The sequence below is a fragment of the Micromys minutus genome (assembly GCF_963924665.1).
Source record: "Micromys minutus genome assembly, chromosome: 10".
NCBI classification, from domain to species: domain Eukaryota; kingdom Metazoa; phylum Chordata; class Mammalia; order Rodentia; family Muridae; genus Micromys; species Micromys minutus.
In genome coordinates this window covers 17,028,373-17,041,305 of record NC_137979.1, presented here as the reverse complement: position 1 = coordinate 17,041,305, position 12,933 = coordinate 17,028,373, and the positions used below count along the sequence as shown (strand labels likewise).

General features: G+C 45.7%; 1 protein-coding gene across 2 annotated transcripts in view; it reads left to right on the top strand.

Annotated features, from left to right (window-relative positions):
• The window catches only part of ARHGAP44 (Rho GTPase activating protein 44), a 163,853-nt gene that overhangs the window by 99,735 nt on the left and 51,185 nt on the right, over nucleotides 1-12,933 (top strand). For both annotated transcript variants that reach the window (XM_080923190.1, XM_080923191.1), the window contains exons 5-7: nucleotides 2,751-2,862; nucleotides 5,263-5,339; nucleotides 10,902-11,019. In XM_080923190.1, coding sequence (XP_080779316.1) covers nucleotides 2,751-2,862; nucleotides 5,263-5,339; nucleotides 10,902-11,019 — 307 coding nt within the window. The remainder of the gene's footprint in view (nucleotides 1-2,750; nucleotides 2,863-5,262; nucleotides 5,340-10,901; nucleotides 11,020-12,933) is intronic.

The following is a 12,933-nucleotide window of genomic DNA, read 5'->3' as shown; positions in this document are numbered from 1 at the left end:
GAAGCATAGAGACGGCTTTGAGAACTGTTGTCCTAAAACATGACCTCACTTTCTGAGGAGGGTGAACAAAAGAGGGAGATGGTGGGTGAACAACACGGGGCAAAGCCCAGAAATGTTGCAGAGACAGCTGTGTCCTAGGGGCCAAAGGGAATATACTTGAGGTTGGCACGTGTCTAGGGGAGGGGAGGCCAAGAAGGCATGGCTCATCCCTCCTACGTGTTGGCTGCCCTGAGCCTATTGGAAGAGTGGCCAGTGTTTGGGGCTCAGTCAGGCAGAGCCCAGTGCTCGGGATGCAGCTTAACTCCAGTGCAGGTGGAGTAAGCCCTTCTCTTAAATGCTTGAAACCACACAGTTTGTACAGTTTGGGATTTTCCTAGTTTTAGAATCCTTACAGCTTTTGCCAGGTAAGTGCCTTTAATATTAAAAAAAAAAAATCTTAAATCTAAAATGCTCTAAAGGCTCCAACTTTTAAAAGCTTGGATTTGGGGAGATTGTAGAGGTGACTCGGGGGTTAAACGCACTGGCTCCTCTCTCTCAGAGGATCCAAACCTAATTCCCAGCACATACACAGCAGTTTATAACCTTCAGTCCCAGGGAATCTGACGCCCTCTATTGGACTCGACAGACAGTGCACATATATCATAAACAGAAGAAGGGAAACACCCATAGACATAAAATAATAATTTAAATAATAATTAAAAAATTAAAGTTTGGCTTTTTGGTTAGAAATGGAGGAGAGCCTGTAATATATAGTAAAATATAAATAATTTAAATAAACAGAGAATGATGAGATGTGAACACAAATTATCATTTTATATAGTTAGGGGTCAGCAACTAATGCTTAATATTTGACAAACTAAGCGGTAACATAAGGAATATGAAGAAAAGTGCCAGAAGGTTCATTTTGAAAGCACCCTCACAAAGGCTCAAAACTAAAGCCACAAGCTGGGAGTTGACATTTACAGTGAGTGATAGAGAATTAAAGTCCATTTTCCATTTCCCTCCAGATGCTTAAGTATATAAAGAATTGCAAATAAATTCAGATAACTAGATCCCAGTTCAGAAGTAACCAAGGGTGTGAGGAATATTTCATGGACCATGGGTCTTAGAGAACCTGGGAGAGATAGCATACAGACTCACCACTTTGATGGGAATTCATACTGAGAGGCATCAGGGGCATAGAGCAGTGGAAACCCTCAAACATTAAAAAAAGCTGGATGTGTGTGTATGTGGATGTGTTACATGATACACACACATACATACATACATACATACATACATACATACATACCACAGTGGTGCATACATGGTCACTAAAATCTTTTGATCGTGGAAAAGCTTAACATGGAAGTAGACATGTTCGTCCAAAGGAGCTCTCATAATGAAATGATGAATTTTCCATAAGCAAATATGGACAAGCCCTAAAAATCAATGGGTGTGAAAAGCAACTAGAAGCAAGGAAGTTCAGTAGTAGCGTTTTTGCTGATTGTGTGCAAACCCCTGGGTTCCGTCCCCGCACTGGGGAAGAGACATGTATCAAGATAAATTGAATATAAAACCAATGGTGAAAACAGTTTCAGCCAAGTGGTAGTGAAAGACCCCAGCAGAGGGGAGACGCTCAGTCAATTCTCCTGATAACACGACCCCACAAGAACTCACAAGAGACTGTCCTTGCTGCAATTACATGAGGTTTTTTAATTGACCAGTGCACTGGGGTCGAGACTCATATCCCACGCAGGAGTAGAGGAGTCTGACCCCGAGTGGCTGGGAGAAGGAAGTTTTAAAGGAAACAAACCATAGCAGGGGGTGGGGTAAGTCATTGGAGAATGCCAAAAATACCAGTGAAGAATTTTGAGGGGAACATCCGTTTCTCAAGATTGTTTATGATGTGTTATTTAACTTTTATGTTTTTATGGTCAGTCAGTTTCTGAAACAGAGTCACCCTGACCTTAAGGCCATAAATTCTTTATGGTCAGCCAGTTCCTGAAACAGAGTCACTGAACCTGCTATCCTACATTTTTGGCTCTATGCTACCTGCTAGGGGTCTTCTACTTTACCTGTTAGGGGGTGAGGATTTATCCTGGTCTTTCAGTAGCATCATGTTGTGTGCAGCATATTAGAATAGAGAAGGCACTCTGTCAGCTGGCAATAAATTGCTTACTCTTTTGTTGATATTTAAAATGTCTCAATGAACATTGCACTGTGTAAGGACAACAGCCATTTGGGGGAAACTATCATCTTTGAAATAGTTTCTGTTCTCAGAAAATGGGATAGTTTTCTCTTTATGTTGTCTGCTATATGGTCTGTATTGGGCAATTTGTAGGGTGACTTTTTGGCTTTTTTCATATACACACTAAATATTCATCGTGTACTAAGTTTTCATGGGTTAGGAACATTTCCTCCTGGTGAGGTCCTATCAGAATTGAGTTTTAGGTATTTGCTTGAAGGTGTGTGTGGTCTGTTATAGGAGAGAGGAAGCAATTGAATCCCAATGCTGGTGGATATTGGGCTTATTTTATCTCCCCCCACCATTTCTCATAGTCCCCCCCCCCAATTGTCCCTGGTATCCAGCATGTTTGGAATAGGCGATAACTTCAGACCTGGAGACAATGGAAGCTATGTGGTCACTGGTAACCATAGAAACCAGCCAGCTTGTTGACACTGACTTGGGGGGGTTTATCAAGCCAAGAGTGATGGAGTGTGACTCTGCCTAATGTGATGGTCAGGATGCCTTTCTCCCTTGCTTGCAGGAAGATGCTGAAGCTCTGTGGAGAGACGGAGGACAAGCTAGCTCAGGAGCTGATCCACTTCGAGCTGCAAGTGGAGAGGGATGTGATTGAGCCCCTGTTCCTGCTGGCAGAGGTGAGACACTGAATGAGGCTGAGCCTGGGACAGTGACATTCCTTCCACTGTTTGCTTTCTTCTCCCCGCTTGCTGACCTTTGTTGTCCATCTGAATGCATCATGACCACCCCATGGTCAAGATTTCCAAGGATGGTGGAACTTTCAGCGTCTTTCCCTTCCCCTACTGCCTTCTCTGTTCACCTTTGAATGGATAAATATACAAAGCTAAGCAGACTCACTCCCTTCTCTAATCCAAGTCCCAGCCTGTCACCCCAGCCCTTCCCCCCAGCCCTTCCCAACACTCCCTTCCAGTCCCATATTCAGACTTCAGCAACTAGCAGCATGAATGGCGGCTCACTCCTGAGGAATCTGGGGAGCTGGTGCAAGAGCATCTTAAGACTTCTTTGCTTAATGCCCTTTCCTTCCTGGATTTTACACAATACTTAATTAAACTGTTTTATTAAAAAGCTATCTTAACATCTTTAAGGCAATTTCCCTAATTCCCAACTCGAGCAGCTGTATCCAGTGGGACAGACAGTGTCTGGGATGTTCACGGGCCTCTCAGTAAAGGTTCTCTCAGTTGCATTTCACTGGCCACACAAAAACCTAACAGTTGTCCTGTGGGGGAGATGGAACTTTCCGTCTCTGTGCCGTGGGCTAGCCCCTAGCCTTCTTCAGCCATGAAAGACACGGAACATGGTTGTTAGTGAAACTCGGGAGACTCAGATTTAATTCTGCCCACTTAAATCAAAAATTACAGCATCTCGCAGGACTAGAAGTTTTAGAAGGGTTTGTAATATTGCCCAGTTTATGTGTGGTTTCATCTCTAGATCACCTTCAGCATGCCCTCGTCTCTCCCTATTCTGAGACAGACATAAATAAATGATTACTTATGCACCTAAAGAAGATCAAGGAATAAATTGATATGGTGCTTTGAGGGCTCAGCATAGAGCAGCTGTAAAGCCTTGGATCACACACTGTGGATGGAATCAATTAACCCTTGACCTTATTCCCATCTCCCCCTGGTGGGGAACATTCAGGAGAGGCAGGCACCTGCTCCTCCTAAGGCTCTGGCCAAAGCCTGAAACAACCCCAAGTGTGTGGAGGTTGTGGGAGGCACAAGACTGGGCAGGGAATGCAGGCCCCTTGCTGAGACTCCCCAGCCCTGCCAGCCCTAGGGCTCTGTGCACTCTGATGATGCTTCTTGCTGTTGGAGCTATCCCCACGGTGCGTCCCTCAGCCCAGCTTAGCTGAGTGGGTGGAAATCCCTGACAGAGCACTAGGGTCTTCTCACATTCCCCCCCCCCCCTTGTGTAAAAAGGCCTCAGCTCCAAGATGATTTTCATCCAATTCATAGCCAGTTTTCCCATTTAACTCTCACATCCTGCCCTACTTTTGCTGGGCCCAGAACCAAAACCCTGCACTGGAATCTTCAAGGAAGTCATTTTTAGAAAGAAAAATATAAAAAGAGCATCCACATACAACCAATATGGAAGAAGCCCTTACGGAGAAACCCACAGGGGCCGAGTTATCCACTGCTGACTGTGGGAAATCTTGCATTATTTCTATAAATATGCTAACATGGCTCCTTTGTTTCCATAAATATAGACTGTATGTCCTAGTGGCATCCCTTAGCAGATCCTTAGCATCTTAGGTCTGCTAAGGCCATGGATTCTCTGAGCTCAGCTGTTCCTAAGTTAGGTCTACCAGCACTTCAATGGTACTGTGCCCTTTCTTTCTTCTGCTTTTGGCCCTTATGGAAGTAGACACAGAAGCCATTGGCTTTGTTTTGGTGGTGTTGTTTGTTTTGTCTTGTTATTTGTTATTTGTTTGTTTCTGGTTTGTCGAAGAGCAGGAGTGTGGCCCTTCCCCTGAAAGCAGAGATATGCAGAACCCAGAAATGTCCCCAGGTGGTGAGGGGCCTTCTGGGTGTCCAGGGAAGAAAAAACAGGTGCAGCTCAGAGAAGGAATTGAGTATTTCATCTGCTACTGGTCAAAACAACAATGCTCCATGTATGTAAGATTAGAACGTTCTGAAAATGCAGTGAGCAGCTTGGGCTGAGTGCACTATACTGCATCCTTGGAATGACAACTCTCAGGTGGACACACATACACACACACACATACACACACAGAGACACATACACACAGAGGCAAGGGAGGAAAGCAATAGCTATACTAGTTGATAAATCCAGGAGCTTGACACCAGGTTGTAAACATGAAACATAATTCCTGTTTGTGGACAATTAGAGTCAGTGCTGAAGGGAAAATGTTTCTCTCTGAAATAAGGACCAGGAGACTTGTGGCAAACTTTCACGTGACTGCCAGTGATTCTTCAAGTATTCTGAGAGCCTAGCTTCTTGGATATTGACCTGGACCTTGGGTTTGACTGTGTGTCTCCTCTCTTCTGGAACTACAGGTGGAGATTCCAAATATCCAAAAGCAAAGGAAACATTTAGCAAAGCTGGTGCTTGACATGGATTCTTCCCGGACCAGGTATAGTTTCTCCCCTTTCTTCTCAGCCTCTTTGGCAGGACCATGATATTTGCGGGTGGGAACAGGTTTGTGTATGTATGGGGCTGGTTCTCACCTGTTACGTATCTCTTAATACCTTCTGTGTACCAGGCACTGGGGGTAATAGCAGTGACCAGAAACATGGGTTCCCTACCCGCCTGGAGGCTACAGTTGAGTTTGATGGTAGACCCTGAGCAAGAGACTATTCTAGGCAGCCATACATTGAAGAGAAGAAAAAAAAAAATCGCACTGGCTATTTTTGGAAAGGAAAAGTGGAGGAAAAGGCACCAGCATCAGATGGGGAAACAGAAGAGTGCTTTTTCTGAGTAGGTGTTTCTTGGTCCGAGTCAGTTCAACCAGAAGGAGGCAGCAGTGCAAACATGTGGGGAAACTGTCTAAGCAGATGGGGGGTGGTGCACAAGGTCTAAGGTGCTGTATTGCGGGTACAGGAAGGCAGTGCCTGACTTGGAAGAGAGTGGGCATGAGAACCAAAAGGCAGGGCAGACAGATGTTATGTGTGTATCAAGGAGCTATGTGTCAGCTGCTGAAGTGTATGGTGTAGACTGGGGGTCCCTGTGATAGGCCTTCTGTGAAGCTCCTCCAAGGCCATTCTATACCTGACTACAAACTTCCTGTAGTTTCAGCTGATCAATGGCAGAGGCCCTGATGCTGACTGTGGCTCATACGAGTAGCCATGGTACATACTTGCCTTGTCTGTGTGTCTGTCCCCCCTCCCCCTCTGTGTGTGTGTGTGTACATGTGCACATACAAATCTAATTTAAAAGAATAAAAGTTCACACACACTAGTCTGGAAGGAACTGTTTGTTTCTACCATGAGTCCTTTGTAATTCAGTCTAAATCATTTCATCTTATTTTACTTTATGAAGCAAGCAAACCCAGAAACTCTTGGGCAGACAGATTTAGGACTAAGAGCCTGCAGTGGGGTTCCCAAGTCAGGACAAGATCCAGGTATGCTCTTTTGTAGACTCTCGGCCTTGGACGAATGTATTTTCTCACCTCTGCACAGAGTTAACAGCCATTGTCATTGGTAGAGGTATTAAGAGCACACATTGTGATGTGTACCCCTGCACATCCTAAGTGCTTTTCAACACAAAGCCCATGCTATCAAATGTTATACTGGGTGTGGAGGGTGGGTTCTACAGCTGGAAGAATAGAAGGTGTATGTAGTCACCCCTAACCAGAAACAGCGTGGCTTCCATCAGCAGAGAAGTTTCTTTAGTTGATATATTCCAATCCTCAGTCTCCGAGAATGGCCTTTTCAAATACATTTTAGAAAGGAATTTCACAGCGTGACTATAAGTTGGAAGTGAACGTCCTCTGCTACCGATCATCAGGTGAACCTGAAGGCAAATGGCTGAAACAAATTCAGTATTGTTGACATCTGTCTCCCGTTGGCTGTGGAAGGCTGTAAAACCCACCTCCCTTCATGGGAGACTGCGGTGGTTAGAATGAGACATAGCCCGAATATAGTCAGGTATTTGGATACTTGGTCTCCAGTTGGTAGCACTCTTTAAGGGGGTGGGGGGGCAGTGGAACCTTGGGGAGATGGAGCCTGGCCGAGGATGCACATCACCGAGGGTGCCCTGAGAGTTTCCGGTCTCTCCCCACTCCTGGTTGCTTTCTCTGCTTCCCGCTTGTGGCTAGAGCTGTGGCTTCTGAGCTTCCCAGCTTCCTCCTCAGTGCAGCGCCTCCCCGGCCATTACAGCCTCTCCCTCAGGAACTGAGGGCCAAAATAGATGCTTTCTTCCATAAGTCACGCTTGGTAATATTTTATCAAACAACCGAAAGTAATTATCACAAAGGGGGCGGGGACACAATCCAGATAGGACTCTAAGGATAGCTCCATGCCGACCACTCAGGAAGAGAGCAGGATGCATGAGGAGGTTGGGGTTGCTGTCATCACCACGACGCTATACTGCAGAAAATGGCATCCCATGACACGGATGCTCAGGGGTCAGGTGAGAGTCCCGTCAGTCAAAGTAGTGCTGCCCCTCTCTGCTGTGATGAGTTAGGCACCACGTCCCTAGGGATGGGGGTTTTACTTCTTTAAAAACCTGAGTATTCACCCTGAGGTCTTCTTTGCTTCTACAAGAAGAATGCGGGCTTCCAGTGTATGGTTGAATGTTAGTGTGGAAGCGTGTCGATGCCTTCTCTCATTTTTGTTTAATTTTTGTATAACAAAGGGAGTAGCCACCGAGTCATGACCATGGTTGGTCTTGCTTGGTGAATTTAAGCAACCTGTACATTCTGAAAGTCCGAGGAGCTGTCAGTAGGGCCTCTCGTGCGTGATCAGCACGGTTTCATTACGCAGCTCATTTCCCATATTTGAATCTGCTCGGGAAATTTGTAACTCCCCTTTCCAATGTCTGTGCTTACAGAGCTCAGCTCGGACCCTGTAATAGTTTTTTTTTTTTTTTTTTTTTTTTTCCTTTCATTACCGTCAGGGGACGTGGGCTGGGCATGTCACATACTAGTCAAGAAGCAAAGCTTTGCCAGAGGGAGGCCAGGCCTTTACAGTCATGTGTATGCCAGCTTGGCCTGTGGCCAGAGGGTTCCACAGCCTCCCCAAACAGCGCCACCAGCTGGAGACCAACCATAAAAGCACCCGCGCCTGTAGAGGTCATTTTACCTTCAAACCACAGCCAACAAACCCTTTGCCACCTTTGTATTTTAGACCAAAACAAAGCAAGATGAAACAAAACCAAATCCTCTTATAAATGCAGTTTATCTCCTTTGTCACATTGGTGGCTTCTGCTTCTCACTCTGTGCTAGGTCGCTTGGCAGATATTGTGGGTAGCTCAGGCCCCACACCTGGCATTGACTCTGCTTTAGTGACTGATGAGGGGACTGACCCAAAGCCCTGAGTTTTCAACTCTCCAGTAATTCAGGCAACAGTCTCTAGGGAGAAAGGCACATCCTTAGTAAAGGCTCTTGCTCTTGCCCCTTGATTCTGAGTGGCTGCATGTTATCTGCCTTGCTGAAAGGCCATCAAGCAGCCAGCCAACCACTGCTTTTTTGCCACTTCCCCTCAAGCTGCACGCTTAGTCAGCGAGGAACAGCTGTCAGGATACAGCCAGGAAATTCACTCTGACTTCCAGAGTGATACCGCATAGCGGGAATCGCGAGCTCCTCTCCTGAGGCAGCTGGTACGGCATCCCCACGACCCCCACACTCTTCCTCCATTCAGCCACGTTTCTTAGTTCCTAACATTGGTTGATGAGCTGTCTTAGGCCTCAAGGCGTTCTTCATTCCCATCTGCTGCCAGTGACCCGTACTGTGCACCTCAGTGCTTCCACATGGCGCTCCCTTAAGGTCATTTCTATCTACCCTCACTCCTCACATCTTGTCAATTCTTCCATGACTAGACCTTTGAATTTTAGCACAACTCTGTCAGATCCATCCTATTCATTTAGCATTTAAATGGAGGCATTTGTCAGTGTTTAAGGAGTTCTGTCTTGTCTGCTTCAAGTCAGTGAAATGGATCTAAAGGCACCGAGAAACTGACGTGAGCCTTGAGACTGGAACTGCAGTCCTCCTATAGAGCATCTATTAGCTAGTTCTTCTTAGGTAGCCTGGTCTCTATCTTGATCCTATAATCAACGTGGAGGCGTATCTGCTGTCTCCTATAAATTACAGCTACAGATGTCCCATATCATGTATGACCCAAGTCCCTTGGTTCTTCAACGCCTTTATCTCCATGACTGACTCCGGAAAGTTGCGGTCAATCTACAGATGGGTTGTTTATGTAGAGAGCATCTCTGTAGAAAGAGTTGTTTGGGATTCCTGCTAGCTTAGCTTCTCTTATTGTTTCAGCTTAGAGAAATTGCTCTTCAAAATTTCTCTAAGCGATTCATCTTGGAGTCAGCATGGTTCCCAGGGCTCAAGTCTTCCGGGTAGCCTGGAACCAGCCCAGGGTCTGAGAGTATACAGTGATTTGCCCATGTTGCATTCTGAAAAGCTGAGATTCCTTCCTTCACCCTGTGGCTTTCTCCTATAAAATGCCCCCCTTGAATCCTACACCCCCACTTTCTTACGGTTGTCCTACGGATAAGAAGAGGAAGAACAACCCAGCAGAACTACCAGTTAGCTAGCTGCTTATTAGATGTTTGAGTTAAGGCTGGGACAGGGGTTGACGCTGCATCCCCTCAATTGCCAGGCTGCAGACATGATCTGGGGTAGGGTGAAGGTCCTTGTTTGGTCTTCTATTATATTTAAAAGAAAACCTCTTATCCTGTCGCATCTCACCAGGGCACTTCCCAGGAAGATTCCTCAGTTCTCTAGTCAGCTGAAACACGAGGTAACCCATGGCCACACTCCTCCATGAGCTCCACCAGTCCACCTGAGGCAAGGCATCTTCCCATCCATTTCTCCAACCCCTTCATCATCCTGATTTTGCAGCCTAAGGTCAGGCTTAGCTGCCATCTGTCATCCTTGCTGCCCACTGTGCTTCTCACTGTTTAGAAGTAGCTCTGTCTCTCCTGGCGAAGATGAGAGATCAGGCAGGCAAGTTACAATAATGGACCGTTCTGTGCTCTGTGTTTTCTCCTACCTGCTGGTCCCTGTAAGCCGCTGAGATCTCAGCCTCACCAGAAAAGGAACCCTGCCAAACCTTTTCTTCTCGAAAGACCATTCTGTTCTCTCTCTTTCCCTGATGTCGACTTCAGCAACTAGACACAAGTGTTAACATTCGTTTCTCCTTCTCTGTTTCCTGGACGTTTTCCTCAAGAGGCCTGCAAAGATGAGTTTTTATCGGAATTACTCCGTGGTTACTAAATGTTGGCCTGATGCTATTCCAGATTTCCCAGTGCAGAGTTTTACCTTTGGATAGGCTTTAGGGTCCCCCAGTCACTGTGAGGAACTTAAATGAAGAACAGCTACCACGCTGAAAGGCAGTGCTGGTTATTTTGAAATACGGGCTGTGTGGCTGTTCACTGTGATGGGCCTGATTAAATTTCAAAGATCTCATAGCAAAATCTGAGTGAGGTGCTGGGTATGTTAATTAGTTTGATTTAATCATGTTGCATCACGTACTTATACCAGCAGGTCACACTTTGCTCCATAAATGTCAACAATTGTCATTTGTCAGTGAAAAGAGGACAGCAATGGTGACTCTCATTTGGCTTTAGTGTGTAGATGGTCACAGAGGACACAGTGACAAACTGTAGGATGCTGGTCCTGTGGTTAGGGTCACCTGATCCTCAGCTTCACTCATTTCCCCCGTGGAAAGGTGTGCCTCTTTCCTAGTGTGGCACTGGTATTTCCTGGTCAATCCTCCTGGCTAACAACTTGAGGCCAGGTATTTCTTCAGCACTTGGCCATATCCCAGAGCTCCACATGGGCTCCACCTGAGCTCCACCTGGGCTCCACCTGAACTCCACCTGGGCTCCACCTGGGCTCCACCTGAGCTCCACCTGGGCTCCACTTGAACTCCACCTGGGCTCCACCTGGACTCCACATGGGCTCCACCTGAGCACCACCTGTCTCATGTGTATCCTTTTTTTTTTCTTTCTTGTTTCCTATCAGGTGGCAGCAGACTTCCAAGTCTTCAGGGCTTTCCAGCAGCCTTCAGCCTGCGGGTGCCAAAGCCGATGCCCTCAGGGAAGAGATGGAGGAGGCTGCCAACAGAGTAGAGATTTGCCGGGTACCTGTTCCCCTTGCTCTTCTCTCCTGGGATAGGCTGATGAGTCTTTAGGGATTGTCTGTGTTGGTCAGTGGAGTGTTCTCAAAACTCAGCTGGTGATGCTCCAGTTAATCAAAGTGTTCCCATCACCTACTTATATCTCCAAAGAGTACAACATGAGCACAGACTTGGGGCTGTGAGGGTGACTAGAACAGGGAGGCCCAGACTGTCACTGGATATCTGACACTGTAAGCAAGAAGGGCATGACCCTCATTTTCATGGGGAGGTGTAGGACAACTGAGCTCCAAAGAATACAATGTAGGTGCCTGGGTCAAGTGAGAATTTAGACTGAGCCTCAAGTCCTGTGATATTAAAATGTTTCTTTCTTCTCTTGTTTGCTTTTTGATACTACCAGAGTCACTGTGTCTACCATATACCTATTGGGAGACACTTCGGATGTTAGCTGTGGAGCTCAACAAAGAAATCAGAGAGGCTAGTTCTAAGAACTGGGATTCTGTACTTGTGGGATTATGTCATTCATTGCACACATTCTTGTTCCCATTTACAATATGCCACCCATACACACACACTGTGTAATACGTAATGAGTCATAGATCGTTCATAGTGCTGCTGTATGTATTTATGTCTCTTTACATGTCTTTGTGTTGTTAGGTTGGGTCCCTAAGGTTAAACCTGTGACAACTATACTTAGACCCAGATAGAAAATTCACTTCTGCAAATACATTGCATTTCTGTTGTGTGTTAGCTCTCTCTCTCTCTCTCTCTCTCTCTCTCTCTCTCTCTCTCTCTGTGTGTGTGTGTGTGTGTGTGTGTGTGTGTGTGTGTGTCTTAGTCTTAGTTAGGGTTTTATTGCTGTGAACAGACTCCATGTCCAAGGCAAGTCTTACAAGGACAACATTTAATTGGGGCTGGCTTATAGGTTCAGAGGTACAGTCCATTATCATCAAGGTGGGAACATGGCAGCATCCAGGCAGGCTTGGTGCAGGAGGAGCTGAGAGTTCTACATCTTCATCCAATGGAAACCAGGAACAGACTGAGCATCCTCAGGCAGCTAGGAGGAGTGTCTCCAAGCCCACCCCAAAAATGACACACTTCCTCCAACAAGGTCACACCTTCTAATAGTGCCACTCCCTGGGCTAAGCATATGCAAACCATCACAGTGTGTGTGTGTGTGTGTGTGTGTGTGTGTGCTTGCACGTGTGTGTATCAAATATGGTGCTTTGTTGCTATTGGCTTTTGCAGCCACCGTATGCAGGTAGCATTGACATTACATTCACACAACATTCAGTCCTTCTCGGAGATTAGAAACATAGAAGGATTTTTTTTTTTTTTTTAATCCAGTGTTTCCCAGGCTGCCATCCTGTGAAAACCAAGCAGAGAAATACGAATGCTTCAGATCCCAGATTCATTGCTATCAAGGCTTCTTGATATTCATTGCCATTTGTGCTAATGGGTCGGTGGCAAATCCAAGCTAGCATGCGATTTCTGACGTGTGATTCTCTCCCCTGCTGATGTGGACAGGGTGTATACTTTTTCTATTGTATAGCCCGTCATTCTGTTCAAAAGCATTTTTGTTTTGTGAAGGCAGGAGGATTATTGAACAAACTTCGTTTATGACTTTTACCAAATGCTATAAAGATAGGTTAAAAAATTAGAAAATCTTTACCACGAGTTAGGTCATATACATAATTAACCTAATTTTAATGTATAGTAGTTACATATTATTTTATTTTTATTTTTTAATTAATTAATTTATTTCATGTATGTAAGTACACTGTCAGTTAATTCAGACACACCAGAAGAGGGCATCGGATCCCATTACAGATGGTTGTGAGTCACTATGTGGTTGCTGGGAATTGAACTAAGGACCTCTGGAAGAGCAGTCAGTGCTCTAACCACTGAGCCATCTCTCCA